At 33.7% G+C, this 13,597-nt stretch overlaps 1 protein-coding gene across 2 annotated transcripts in view; it reads right to left on the reverse strand.

Annotated features, from left to right (window-relative positions):
• Positions 1 to 882: 882 nt before the first annotated feature.
• Positions 883 to 13,597, reverse strand: part of LOC105451609 (elongation of very long chain fatty acids protein AAEL008004) — a 30,747-nt gene continuing 18,032 nt past the window's right edge. The window contains exons 4-6 of one of the 2 annotated variants that reach the window (XM_011692173.1): positions 7,323 to 7,460; positions 6,509 to 6,751; positions 883 to 5,881 (exon numbers count right to left, since the gene is read on the reverse strand). In XM_011692173.1, the coding sequence (XP_011690475.1) occupies positions 5,525 to 5,881; positions 6,509 to 6,751; positions 7,323 to 7,460 (738 nt within the window). In that variant the 3' untranslated portion in view covers positions 883 to 5,524. The remainder of the gene's footprint in view (positions 5,882 to 6,508; positions 6,752 to 7,322; positions 7,461 to 13,597) is intronic. The other variant, XM_011692172.1, reaches the window with a different exon arrangement.

The following is a 13,597-nucleotide window of genomic DNA, read 5'->3' on the forward strand; positions in this document are numbered from 1 at the left end:
AGTTCCGCGGACGAACGGCCTTGTTGTCGATGGAGGAGAGAGAGAGAGAGAAGCGCGGGGTGGCGTCGCGCGTCGGGCGAAGCGAGTGCAAGGTGAATAATATATATTATCTATTTATCATTCGTTATTTCATAATTATGGCTTTTTGCGAACTTAATTGTTTCCGCTCGTTAAAGGATCGAATAAAAAGTATGAATCGAGAGAAATCGAAATTGAAAATAATAAATGATTGTATAGAAGGAAAATACAAGATAAAAAAATTAAGAGTATATATAAAATATATATTGTATATATGAAATATATATATAATATACAATATATATAAAAAATATATATTGTATATATGAAATATAATTTCGAAATATGAAAAATATATTTCGCGTTACTTTTTTTTGCCCAATCGCATAGAAATGGATGAATTGATTATTGTCGTAATTAGTATTTTCGTAATTAGTTGCATCGATTGCACTTTTCACAGTATCTAAATATTAATAAATATCTGAAATAATGTCATTTTTTGCTGTAGCAGCACTGCGGGCTATCAAAAGTCGTAATTATTATTTGCAAAACATTGTTTAATATTATTTATTTTATAGATGTTTTATTATTATTAATACTAATTGATAAATAAAAAAGTCAATTTTTTTGCAGATTTAAAGGATAATCACTTATTACTAAAAATAATCTTGCGATATTGATATATTCTGATTAAAACTTTCGCAATGCTCAGACAAAACGAATTTTCAAAAATCCCCGCATTAAAAATGTGTTTTGCATACGTAAAAATATTAATATTAAATAATTTTACACACATGTAAATCAACTTATTGTTAGCCAGTAATAATGTATCGAATGTATTAATAATTTATGTATCAAGCTATCTTGTATATTTTCATATATTTTATTTGTCTCAAAGATAATCTTTGTTATGAAATTCATTTGAAATTCATAAAAATTTTTCACGTACATAAGAAGTTTAGAACGCAAAGATTTTCGTTTACATTAATTAAAACATTAATTTATTATACAAATTATATCACGTTAATTGTATATATGTATACGTATCGTCCTTTTTTTAAAAAAAAAAAAAGAACTCGTATGTAGCAAATTTACTTTTAAATTGGGCAAATTTCGCATTGTGTGCCTGCCGCATTAACTCCTTCGCAGTATTCGAGTACACCGAGTATCTTTCGTTTCAATCTTTTTATTTTTATTATTCTCTCGTAATTCTCCCCAATTATGTACAAAAATATAATGAGAATCATTACAGAGCTCGTAACGTTTAGGTACATGACGCGATACGCTCTCTCATTGTCGCAGTTTTTTTTTTCTCGTACTTTTGGTTAGATCTCGGCGAGTGCGCCTTAAAAACATGAGATACAGTGAAACGTGGTTTAACACACCATACGCAGATCGCTCGTTTTTTCTATGTACACGTGAAAGTATCGCTTTTATTATCCAGCTCTACATGCCTTAAGATTCTATATGGATCTTTGCGTTTTACATAGAATAACTTAACGTTGAAGAACAAGCAATATATAAAGAATTATTTCAGAAAAACAAACCGATTCAAACATGTAAGTTTTAACTTCAAAAATTAAAAGTCTAAATTTGAAAAAAAAAAAACGTAAAATATACGGCTGTTTTATTCCATACAAACTTCCGGAATTTGTTTCGTATGAACGTTGCTGCACATACAAGAAGAACAAGACATTAATATTAGTAATTATCCCGTCGCAAGTAATGATAGTCATTTCCTTCATAAATAACTGGATTTACAAGAGATTAAGGCTACACTGCGAAATCACCGCAGACAGCTATCGTCTTGTTAAGCTGGTTTTCTCGTTAGAAAAATATTGTGCGGTCAATGCGTGATAAAAAAAAAGTCCTTGCTCGCTTACTTAAGTTATTAAAGTACAGTCGAAGTACAAAATGCAATGGCAATGATATTCTAGAGAAAGTATTGCGTCCGTCAGGGGGGAAAAAAAATTGAAAGATTTTCTTGGGTTTTATAATCGGTCATTTGGTGAGAAACGCAAGTTTCAAACGCTTTGCGCAATCCTTTGGCTATTCAGCTCTGCAGTGCGTTTCGTTAAAGTAGTTTTTTTTTCTAGTAAATCGAGTTATTCGTATCCTTTGCCTGCTCTACATACAACCGAGGGATTTTGTAATCCATTATTTCTTGACTCGAGACAAGAATAGACAAACAAAAAAAAAAGAAAAATTTCGGCACTTTATTAAAGAACCACCTTAAGCAACAGGATCTCCCTCTGATCTGACCTAGACTCCAGTCCTAGTACGATTTATTTTTTCCGCTAAAAATAATTATCTTACGAAGACACCCATAAAAAAAAAATTATAACTTACGCCGCGTCGTCTAACTTTTTTTTTCTCTTCTTAAACGTATTTAATTAGTACTGTTATACCGCAATACCGCAATATCACAACTTAAACAAGACTAAGGTAAACATAACACAGTACGTCTAACTATCATCTAGACGTCTAACTACTTAGGAAGTAACTTTACTTCTTTTTATCGCATCTCTTATTGTGCGTAAGATAAAAAAAGTTGCATAAAGCTCTATCTTCAAACGCTCGAGAGAACTCGCTAAGTATTTCAGCGTTATATGCCCCTCTTAGTTTAGGTTTCCGCTTTTTTTTTTCTCTATAATTCAAGCCTCTTAACGAAATTTCGCGCACGCTCTTATTCTTATTACGGCAGTTCTTCAAGATTATGCGTATGCGTTGTCATTCGTATTTCGTTAATAAATGGGAGACACGATAATGTTCCTCTATTACGCTTACGCTGAACCAGCGGGAGTGACAAGGCAAAAAGCTTCGACAAACGAACGGCGGAACGAATTGAACTGACGACGCGAAGGTCGGCGATGTCAATTCCGAAAATGCATTGCGATGTAGTGATTCGGAAACACAAGAGAACGCACGTTTGCGTTAGACAAATTAATTCTATGCGTATAAGTCTATGGAAATATACATGGTTTTCGCCGTCTAACATTTTTATGATTCACATCTGTGGGCTTATGCGTAAGTTACGTTCTACATGCGCTTCTGAGTTTCAATTGAAAGTTCACCGCGTTCGGATGAAGCAAGGAGACGTTTTTCACAAGTACGAAATATCCTCGTTGTACGCATAAATAAGAGAAAAGGATTCGCGAACGCTCTTCGGCGACGATATTTGTGTGTCCGATATTGTTTCTCGCGCGAACTGATCGTCACCAAAAAAATTGTATGTATACTTTCATATGAGGAAGCTCATTATGACGAACACGATGTTACGACTATTACGTTTAATTATTTTCTCACTCTCTCTTTCGTTCGCTAAAGCTATATATAGCTTAATCCGCCTGTAAAAATAGCCGAGGTTTGAATTTATTACAGTCCAGAGAAACGTTTTTCATCATGAGATTTTTATTTTATATGTCTGGGTCACCATAAATAATATATTCATAAAAATAGGAAGTGTGTACAAATATATTAATCTTATAGTGCGACTATTACGATCTCTAAAACATTTTCCCTTCCCCTCGAAATATAGTTATTTTATTCGCGTGTGTATGTGTATGTATACATAACTTGAGACACATTCGCACTCGTTCGACTCTCCTTCGCGACCGCGTGATCAAAAACTTGCGTGTGTAAGAGAGGCTCGTTAACTCACAGTGCTCGGCTCCCTTTCTTCAAAGCTTGATTCTACCGCTACATAGGGGCTTCGTGATTCTCGCGATCGTGCCGTGTGTATACCTTTTTCCGATCGATTAAAGCGCTCGTGCACGATAATAACAGGCCGCAGTGCGGCTTACATTGCCGTTCGTATTTGAAGACAAAGCGATCAAAGCGACGAACAAATTCTTTTCGGCAGCTTACTATAGACATCACCGTACCGTTTGGTAGTAGAATCAAGCCACGCGGTGAATTAAATATGTGGGAAATCGTGTGGGTATAGCCGATGAGATTGGCATGTACTGCTAATGATTCGTAAAGTTTCCGTAAAGCTAAACGGAACGACGGGTGATAAGAAGTAAAAATTTTCAATGTAAATAAGCGGTAAAATGTGTAGAAATTGTCAACATTGAAATTATCGCTATATTTTCGGCAATATAGAATAAAATACAAATCAAATACATTTTATAAATAGAATAAATCTAAAGACCAAAATAAAAAGATTTAGGGGCAAACAGGGCAAATTTAGATAAGATCGTAAATCGTCATGTTTGAAAAACTGATTAAATAATAATAATAATGTAATAAATTAGGCCACACTAATTGATTAAATAATGGCAATTATTCAAGATAGATATGGTAAGTTATATATTTATCTTGAGAAAAACTCGATATCGATAACGAGTCATTAAAAAAAAAAAAAAAGAAACATACGAGAAATTTATAATTAATAATTCTTACTGGCGATCATTTTTACGAATCATTAGCTTATAACTGCCAATATAATTACATAGCCAACTCTGCCGTATGATATTTTGGGCGAATTGATGCTGTACGCTAATTTTTAAGAACACTGGAGTTTTGAACACAGTCGGAGCTAGAAAGAGACAGAGTCGGTGATGATGGTACGAGGAGGAGGGAAAGGATTTAGTTCCAGCAGTGTGCCTCAGTGGGAGATGCCTTGAAAAATTACGTACGACTAAGAAACATCCACACTCGTAATTCGATACGTACACAATCAGTACAAAAAAAAAAAGAAAGAAAATTACACGCACAGCGAACACGCCGCTCTTGCCAAGTATAGATATCGTTATCGACGATGAATCATATTCCTCGTCGCGTATGTGTGCGTTTTAACGTTACCCAGCTTGTTCTCACATTCACGCGTCTGTCTCGTCGAATGTGATCTCTCTGTTCTAATTATAGCTTTGCCAAACTAGTCGCAATTTTAGAGATTTAATAAATCGCAGCACAGTTTCCATAACACCAAAAAAAAAAAAAACCGGAAACGACCACAAGTGCAGTCCTTTCGTTTTTTTCCCCCTAATGTTCTTATCTTACTATTAACAATTTCCGATAATATTATCGATGTTTCATTTTCATATGGCAGATGTTACGAATCTAATTTAGAGATCACGTTATATCTCTCACAAAGACTCGAAAATGAAGATTTCACATTTTTTTTTTTCTAGCGATCAGTTGTACCGCGTTATTTTTCTTCTTCTTTCTCTTTCTATTTATTTTTAACGTCGAACATCGTAACAGCCCTGTCGTCGATGATACTATGTTAGTGAACACAACTACTGCTCTGCTAACAACGCAGAATATTTAACGAGACGTCTCGCTTTTAAAACACGCCAGTTCTTTCGTCCGAGAATCCATGTTCTTCTTCTTACACAAGTTTGCGTGTGTAACTTGGCTCTTTTGCATTCTCACGCTTAAGTTTGTGGACATGTTGCGAAATAATTTTTTTCACGATTCAGACGAACGGTAGTAGGTACGATAAGACGAGCGGCTGACCAGCGCACACCGAAAGAGATACTCGCGCGCCTCCCCGGGTGTCCTAAGCGAGCTTCTTCTCCGTGACGTTATTGTTGGCGACGTAGCCGTTGTTCGTGCCGTTGCTGTAACAGCTGTTGTATTCCTTGTTGTAGATGGTGGCGTACGAGGACACGCCGTTGTGCGTCGCGCTGTCGTTGTCGTCCAGAATCGGCATGCAGGCGCCACCGGAAGTGCCGTTTTGCATGTTCTTCGACTTCTTCTCCTTCATGCTGCCCGTGTACTTCGTCTTGTAGAAGTCCGAGAACAGCGCGAAGAATAGGACACCGTGCAGGGCGATCCAGACCATAAAGCCGCGCGGATAGTTGCACTCGGTGAAGAGCAATTGGAACTGATGGCACATGATCAGCACGAATTGTACCTGAAAGCAGAAGGATAAACTGTCGGGTAAGTAACAATGAAAGCGACGAATATAAAACCTCTGTGTGTGCGTACAAAATTTGCGCCGAATCGCTGTGGCTTCAATGTGTAAATATATCGAAATATATCGATGTACTATAAAGGCTAGAGAAACCAGCGGTAATACCGACAGATGGATGGGATTACAAGAGTGAATGGGGATTTCAAATTGAGAACTCGGTCAGCGATTCATTTTAATCCGCTTTGTCAATTCCATTTATTTAATTATATTAATTGGACAATGGAAACGGTCATTTTTACGATTAAGAGTTTTACATCTGCAAGTATGAATTTTTAACTGTATCCTAAATCGTCCCCCTCCCCCGTCTCTCATATCCATTATTGTGTTCCAAGAGTAATATAAATTAAGTATTGCACTATTTATCTCTTAAATGCGGAAACGTTTTATAAGAAATAGTGTAAAATAATTGTCAAACAAAATATCGAACACGGATTTGCTATTGCAAAGGATATCTGCACGTAAAGTCGAGTATAGCTACAATCGCCACTTTTAATGAGTGCAATTTCTGTAATAGCTGCAATTGTCGCTACTAAATTCGTAACAACGCGGCGGTAACGTCGAACTCACCATTTGAAAGGTAGTCAGATACCTCTTCCACCAGAGGTACTTCTGAAACTGCGGTCCCATAGCGGCTAACATGTAATAGAAGTACATCACGATGTGTACCAAGGTGTTTAGAAGGGCGAAAAACGTGCTGTGGCCGCCCGGTGCAAATTTCACCCCCATCCACACGGAGAAGGGCATTATCCCGTGATGAATTACGTGAAGCGTTGAGACGTGTTGGTTCTTCTTTCTCAGAATGAAGAACAGCTAGAAGAATCATGTAAATTTTTCAATCAATCTCTTCATCTTTCTCGATATTTCAGTAATTTTGCTTGAATGAAGCATTTTCCACAACAAGCTATTTCGTCAATTCTCCAATAATAGTAATAAATGACATCAAAAATTCAAGAAATTCTATGTCCTTATAAAATATTTATATAGATGTAAAATACTGATAAATAACGAGAATAGAAAAAAGAAATAGAACGAACCGCAAACGGGAGGAGTTTCAATATATCTTTAAAAACACAAACTTTAAATAAACCAATAGATATAAAGAAGAGTCGGCTATTTTTCTACAAGTTATCAAAAAAGTTTTAAAGACAAGTACTTCAGATCTCCAAGATACTTGTCGATTTTATAAAGTTACAAATGAATTTATCAAACGGAATTTTTCGTGTTTTTACAAGTTACTGAAAGAGTTTTAGGGACAAGTATTTCAGATCTCGAAGATACTTGTAGATTCCATGCTGAAGATACAAATGAATTTATCGAACGGAATTTTTCGTGCTCCAATCTTACACTCTAATCGATGAGTCAAGCGAAAACTGATACTCACCGTATCGAAGAACTCGGTAAATTTGCTAAAATAGTACCACCAGCATGTTTCTGCCATTCTGATGGCCATCTCGCTGTACGAATAATCCACCGGTTGGCATCGGAAGCTGTAACCTTGCGCCCAACCGCTCTTAAGATACTGAAACAATAATATTCGAGCCATTTGATTACGCCGCTTGACCCACCTTATCAAAATTGAGTAACGATGATCGAGTCTTTTTTCCATGTGCGAGTTCTTGACATGATCATTAATGTATTATGCGAGAGGATATCCTGGAAAATTATCAATTAACAATCGCACTTAAAATAATTAAAATCGTCCTTCACTATGCTAGCAAATTATGCGATAAAAAAAAACATAATGAAGGCACAACCAAGTTTGATTTTTCAAACTATTTTAACTATTTTTAACTTTTATACATGATTTATGTGATTTTACGCTTTTTTAAAATAGGACACGAAATTTACATATGGTATAAAAAATACTTAAAAATTTATGTGATATTAAGTTTTTGTATGCCATATTTTAAAATTATGAAATGCAAATCAAGTGAGTTGAAAAAAAGTTTTTTAGATGATTAATTGGTCTCCAAATTATGCGTTAGATTTCAACGATTTCGCAAAATCGTGTTTAAGAACGTGCAAAAGACTGAAATGCGAACGAGTGCATGTTTACATTTCCGCTAGGCGAACGTATGTAATTTTTGAGTTAACAACCTGTTCTCAACTGAATTTCATTGAATTTAAGAATGGATTCGCGTGGTTGAAAGGCGTTGGGCATTTACGAGGTCGTCGCGAGCGTGGAATTAATTCGCTAAATGGCTCTAATTATACTCAGGAGTTGCAATACCGTTATAATCTGTTATAACGCGTCGAAAAGACGATTATTATGTTTGCGGAGTTAAATTATCTTACACTCCCTACTTCTCCCATTTATAACGATTAGTCGCATCATTCATTACATAACTGCCGAATCACAATCTATTTTTAACCAAGAGATTTAAATGCGGAAATATTGGAAAAATTAAATAATCGAAAAATATGTATAAACACTCAAAGTAAAAAAAAAAAATAATTGCAACATGGATGTCAAGATCCTCGTACGTACTTTTTTATGCTCCACTTATACATATATATTTTTTTATCTGTCAGCAATACAAAATTGATAATATTTACGGTGTTTCAAGTAGACATCGATTGTTATCAAGGATTGGCAGTTTGTTTGAAAATTGCAAATAAATTGTTGGTTTGTTAGTCGTGATTACGTTATTCGTCTATTATATCGCGTCTTCACTCGGCACACTTTCCACCCGAGCGAATGGATTTTCAATACTTTTTTTTTTATAATAAATTTTTCACACGTATTTTTGATCTAACGCGATAACACGTATCTAAGCGGAGTGTCACGTCATGCTCTTGGACTTATCGAGTTTGCGCTGAATGGAAATGATAAACCGAGAGAGAGATTGTGGTGTAGTAAAAGAGTTGACGATTGCCAGTATATCGTAAATAAAAAATGTTTGAACGTAAAATGATTACCATTGAATACAATTGCGTAATAAAAATTTATATATAGATGTGTCAACAGTAATATTATATTACTACATAAATAATACGGACGTTTCTTAACACTGCATTAATTAAAATTCAACATTACATAAATATATGAACATATTTTTGTGCCATTTATAAAAAAATAATGGACAGTGATTGAATCTTTTTGTTCTTTATTGGTTTCTTTTTTTCCATAATTTACTGGCAGAGCTGGAAAGTTCAATTTATATTTATTGCCTTACAGGACATTCTCTCGTAGCTTATGACACATGTATAATGATTATGTCAAGTTATACTTATCGTTAAGCGATGAGAATTATGGCATTATTAAACGCAATTTTATGCCACGCAAAATATCTGTTGTTCATGAAGCTATGAATTTTTCTTATCAAGATACAACTTGACATTTTGTTCATCGATTGTTGCACATTGCTGTATACAAATTGACATTGAAAGATTAATTGGTTGCCGTTAATCGAAAGACTACGCAAAAAAAATTTCGCAACGTCGACGATGTTATGAGCGATTATCCGTATTCGCAGCGTCAAAATTAGTTTATCGCGCAGGCAGTTCAATTATTCATCCGATTTATAGCGATAAAAAACCCGCTAATATGTAAAATTATGCGTGCGTCAAACATCCTCTCTGTCCATATCTAATATAGGTCACGTATTAATGTATAATTGAAATAGGTTAAATGTTCATGTTAATTGCATCGAACGCTTAAGGGGTTAGAGGCTACCTTTGAGGCTTTAAAAGATACCTAAGTTTAGGATCTTTTTGTGAGTAAATAGATAACTTTATTAAAAATCTATTTAGAGGACATTATTGTATATATGTAAGAAGCAAAAAAAGATTTTATTTTTTTAATGTCCAAAATGGCGGCGCACTGGCCCACTTGCGGAATCCTTTTTTTCTGTATTTTCAAATCGGTGTATAAGATTCCAGGCACACGGTTTGACCTTGAACAAAATACAAAGAATTTTCATTATCTACATATTAAGGACTAATAAAGTACGTAGGGGTTTTTTAAAATATGTTTTTCAATATATTGATTTTTCTCAAAATGGCAGCTTTTTTTTACGAAAAATGTATATTTTTCGCCAGTACAAGTTTTTTTAAAAAATAGCTGCCATTTTGAGAAAAATCAATACTATGAAAAATCCCTACGTACTTCATTAGTCTTTAATATGTAGATAATGAAAATTTTTTGTGTTTTGTTCAAGATTAAACCGTGTACCTGGAATCCTGTACACCGATAGAAAAAAAAGGGATTTTTCAAGTGTAGGCCAGTGCGCCGCTATTTTAAACATAAGACAAATAAAAAAATATTTTTTTAGTTTCTTATATATGTTTTATACAATAATGTTCTCTAAACAGATTTTAAATAAAGTTATCCATTTATCCACAAAAAATCCCAAACTTTACGTATCGTTCTAAAACCTCAAAGGTGGCGTAACCCCTTAATTGTGATAAAACGAGGCTCATGCTGCTAATCGAGAGATTTTTTTTTGTATATTAAACATTACTTTCCGAAGTAATTAAAGAAGTTGCTTATACATGCAAAAAAGTGTCCCAGGAAAAATAAAAAATTAACTGTAATTAGATTCCACGTATAATTTGCAGTAAATAAGCCGTCAGTAAATAGACCGTATTGTATACAAAAGGCTTTAATTAATGTCGGGTTAATGTCATAAACACTGTGCGTGATATGTGCTTAGACGTTTCATTTTAAATTCAATGAAACTTTATACTTAGGCCGACACGAAGGACTAATATCACTTCGATTGAACTACGAACGTCGTGAATAAATTAGAGAATCCGTTAGCATAATCGACTGGTCGTATCGAGACGACCGGGGGGGTCGGAAAAGTCGACTTGATGGTAACATTCGTTCGAATGGAAAATACCTAAAAAAAAACAATAGAACAATCAATTTTAAAATGCATGAAGAAACTGCGTTTTATACAATCATTTGCAACATCGGTTAAAAAATACTGTATCACATTCTATAAATTATGTCGTAACTATAATAATGCTATAACTCAAACGTTTGATTTTAAATTAACTCTAGAATGGCTTCGCAATGAAAAAAATTGCGAAAATTCAAAAATATTTCAACAAATTAGAATTAGATATTGTAGAAGATTGCGAGAGTTTAAAAGCAGTTTGTAAATTATATAGAAGATCCAATTTGACGGAAAGTTCAAGATATAAAATAAAAAATATTAATAGATATATATTGCAAAATATATTAATTTATATATATATATATACACAAGAAAATTGATAAAAAATTTATAATTTATAAAAAGATCAAAAGAAAAAAATTAATGCTTCTTTCGCATTTCGTGAGAATTTCTAAAAAATATTAAATATAAAACTTCCAGCATTTGAGTACTCTCTACTAATATTTTTTAAAAAGTAAAAAAAGTATACATTTAAAAAAATAATTTAAAATAATATTGAAAGTAATATTGTACAAAATTTTTTTTCTTTTTTTTAAATTTATGTGGAAGTGAACTGCATTTGCTGTTTTGTAATCATCACGTAATGCGCGTTTCGTGACATATCTCTTCTTAATATCTACTAAAACAAAAATCAAAGACAAGTACTGTTGACATGACACATTGACACGTGTTTCGTGACATATCTCTTCTTAATATCTACTAAAACAAAAATCAAAGACAAGTACTGTTTTAATTATTGCCGTGACCTATCTCTTTTCAAATGTGATAAGATTTTGATCGTTTCCGCGTAGCATCGATTACGTGTTCGCAAGCGTGTAACTGTACTCCGATATGTGTACACAATATTGACTAGAGGACCCAGATTACGATTAGTATCTCTTTAAATATGCACGCGGATCAATCAAGTCCGGCTGTGAAAGACACATACATACATTCTCATATTTTATATACGTATATAACGGGAAACAAATACAAATAACTAATTTATCATAATAGTAAATATAACAAAACATTGCAAAAATATAACTTCTTTTCATTGACGTAAATTCTAATTTTTCAACCAAATTAAATTTTTTTATGTCGTATTAAAAACTATTATTTTTATCTTCAAATTATTCGCGATTATAGATCGCAGTATTTAATACTATTAAAAATTCATTCGAAGTAGAATATGATACTGGAAATCTAGATATTGACCCGGTTGCAGGAAATATGCCACGATCAAATTATAATATTAATAAATATGTATATTTCTATTAAAATGTGCATAATGCATATCGATTAACACGTGATATAACAATAGATATTCGATCGGGCAATTGTAATTTTTGTTTGTATTCACATATATTAGCAATCGATATCGCGAATTGACGTATTTCTTTCTAACTAGAATTCCATTATAATCAATAATAAATTGAACTAGATCTTGTAGAAAAATACCACAAATAAAATTTGAGAGCGCCTTCTACTTTCTTCCTAGTATTTTAAAATGCTTATTCGCATTTATCGTATTATTAAAAAAAATTGAAGATTAATCTAATTGTGACCTCACTATTTCAGCTTCAACCTGTGATTTGCGTTGCAAATCCGACATTAAATCGGCGTTTAAATGACTGAATAATTTGGATTTAAAATTCATATAGAAATATTAGACACCAAGATCGAGCCTCGATCGAAGAAGGCGCTCTCAAATTATATTTGTGAATTCTATTAGCTTGTTAGTTCAATGTTACTATATTCAATAAAGACAACAATAAAGAATCGCGATCAAGATACGTGTTTATGAAATAGTCTCATGGTAGTCGTTTAGATCAAAATATGTCACTTCGTGCACGCTACTCTATAATCTAGATATTCTAGATATTCGTAAATACAAGCAAATTAAGAATTGGAAAAAGTTAAAAATTAATAAAGTAAAAAATTTCTTAATGTTTCGGAAGAGTAAATTTATCTCGGTATTTCATCTCGAAGTGCCTCTGACACAATTATCATAAATGGACTCGGCGAGGTATCTTCTCGGTAGGATCGTTTTAACTCTCGGGAGAGATCGCGATTTCCCTTGAAATAATCCCGCGGAACCGCATGCTATTGCCTGTCCGAGCCAACGGCAGTTATTGACCATGTCGAAACAAAAGGCGGAGGAGAAATAATTGAAGGCAATTCCCCGTCGATCGCCGCGCGGGAAGACAATCGCGGTCAAATCGCCGTGATTACGAATTTATAAAAGGAGTAATCTTGCCGAGTCCCCCGTTCGACGCGAACGACCGTGGGTCGTGAATTTTGACGGAAGTTGTTACGCCGTCAATGTTTATTAACGGATAAAACGAATTATACTTGGGCGTGAACAAATCTGAGAAGATATCCGATTTCTATCTTCAATTTGATTTAAAAGATTTCGTATCTTTCGATTACCTACGGCATTTGATTTTGATTTTATCAATAGAACTGGCATATCTATACACGGAGAGAATTTTATTTTAAAATTTACCCTGAAAATCATGTTAATCGGAACAACATGGTATTTCGACGAATTTTATGTGAATTTCACTATTTTTTTTTAAATATATACTATAATTTATTGTAGTGTATAGTAAAAAAAAAACAGAAAAAAAATCACAAAATTTGTCGAAATACTATGCTGTCTCACGATTAATATGATTTTCAGAATAAATTTCAAAAGAAAATTCTCTCTGTGTATGTGTGTGGTTTCTGTTTAGGAATTTTGCTGTCACATGTTATAGTAAACCCCCCC

The sequence above is a fragment of the Wasmannia auropunctata genome, unplaced genomic scaffold (genome assembly GCF_000956235.1).
Source record: "Wasmannia auropunctata unplaced genomic scaffold, wasmannia.A_1.0 LD336049.1, whole genome shotgun sequence".
In the NCBI taxonomy this organism is placed as follows: domain Eukaryota; kingdom Metazoa; phylum Arthropoda; class Insecta; order Hymenoptera; family Formicidae; genus Wasmannia; species Wasmannia auropunctata.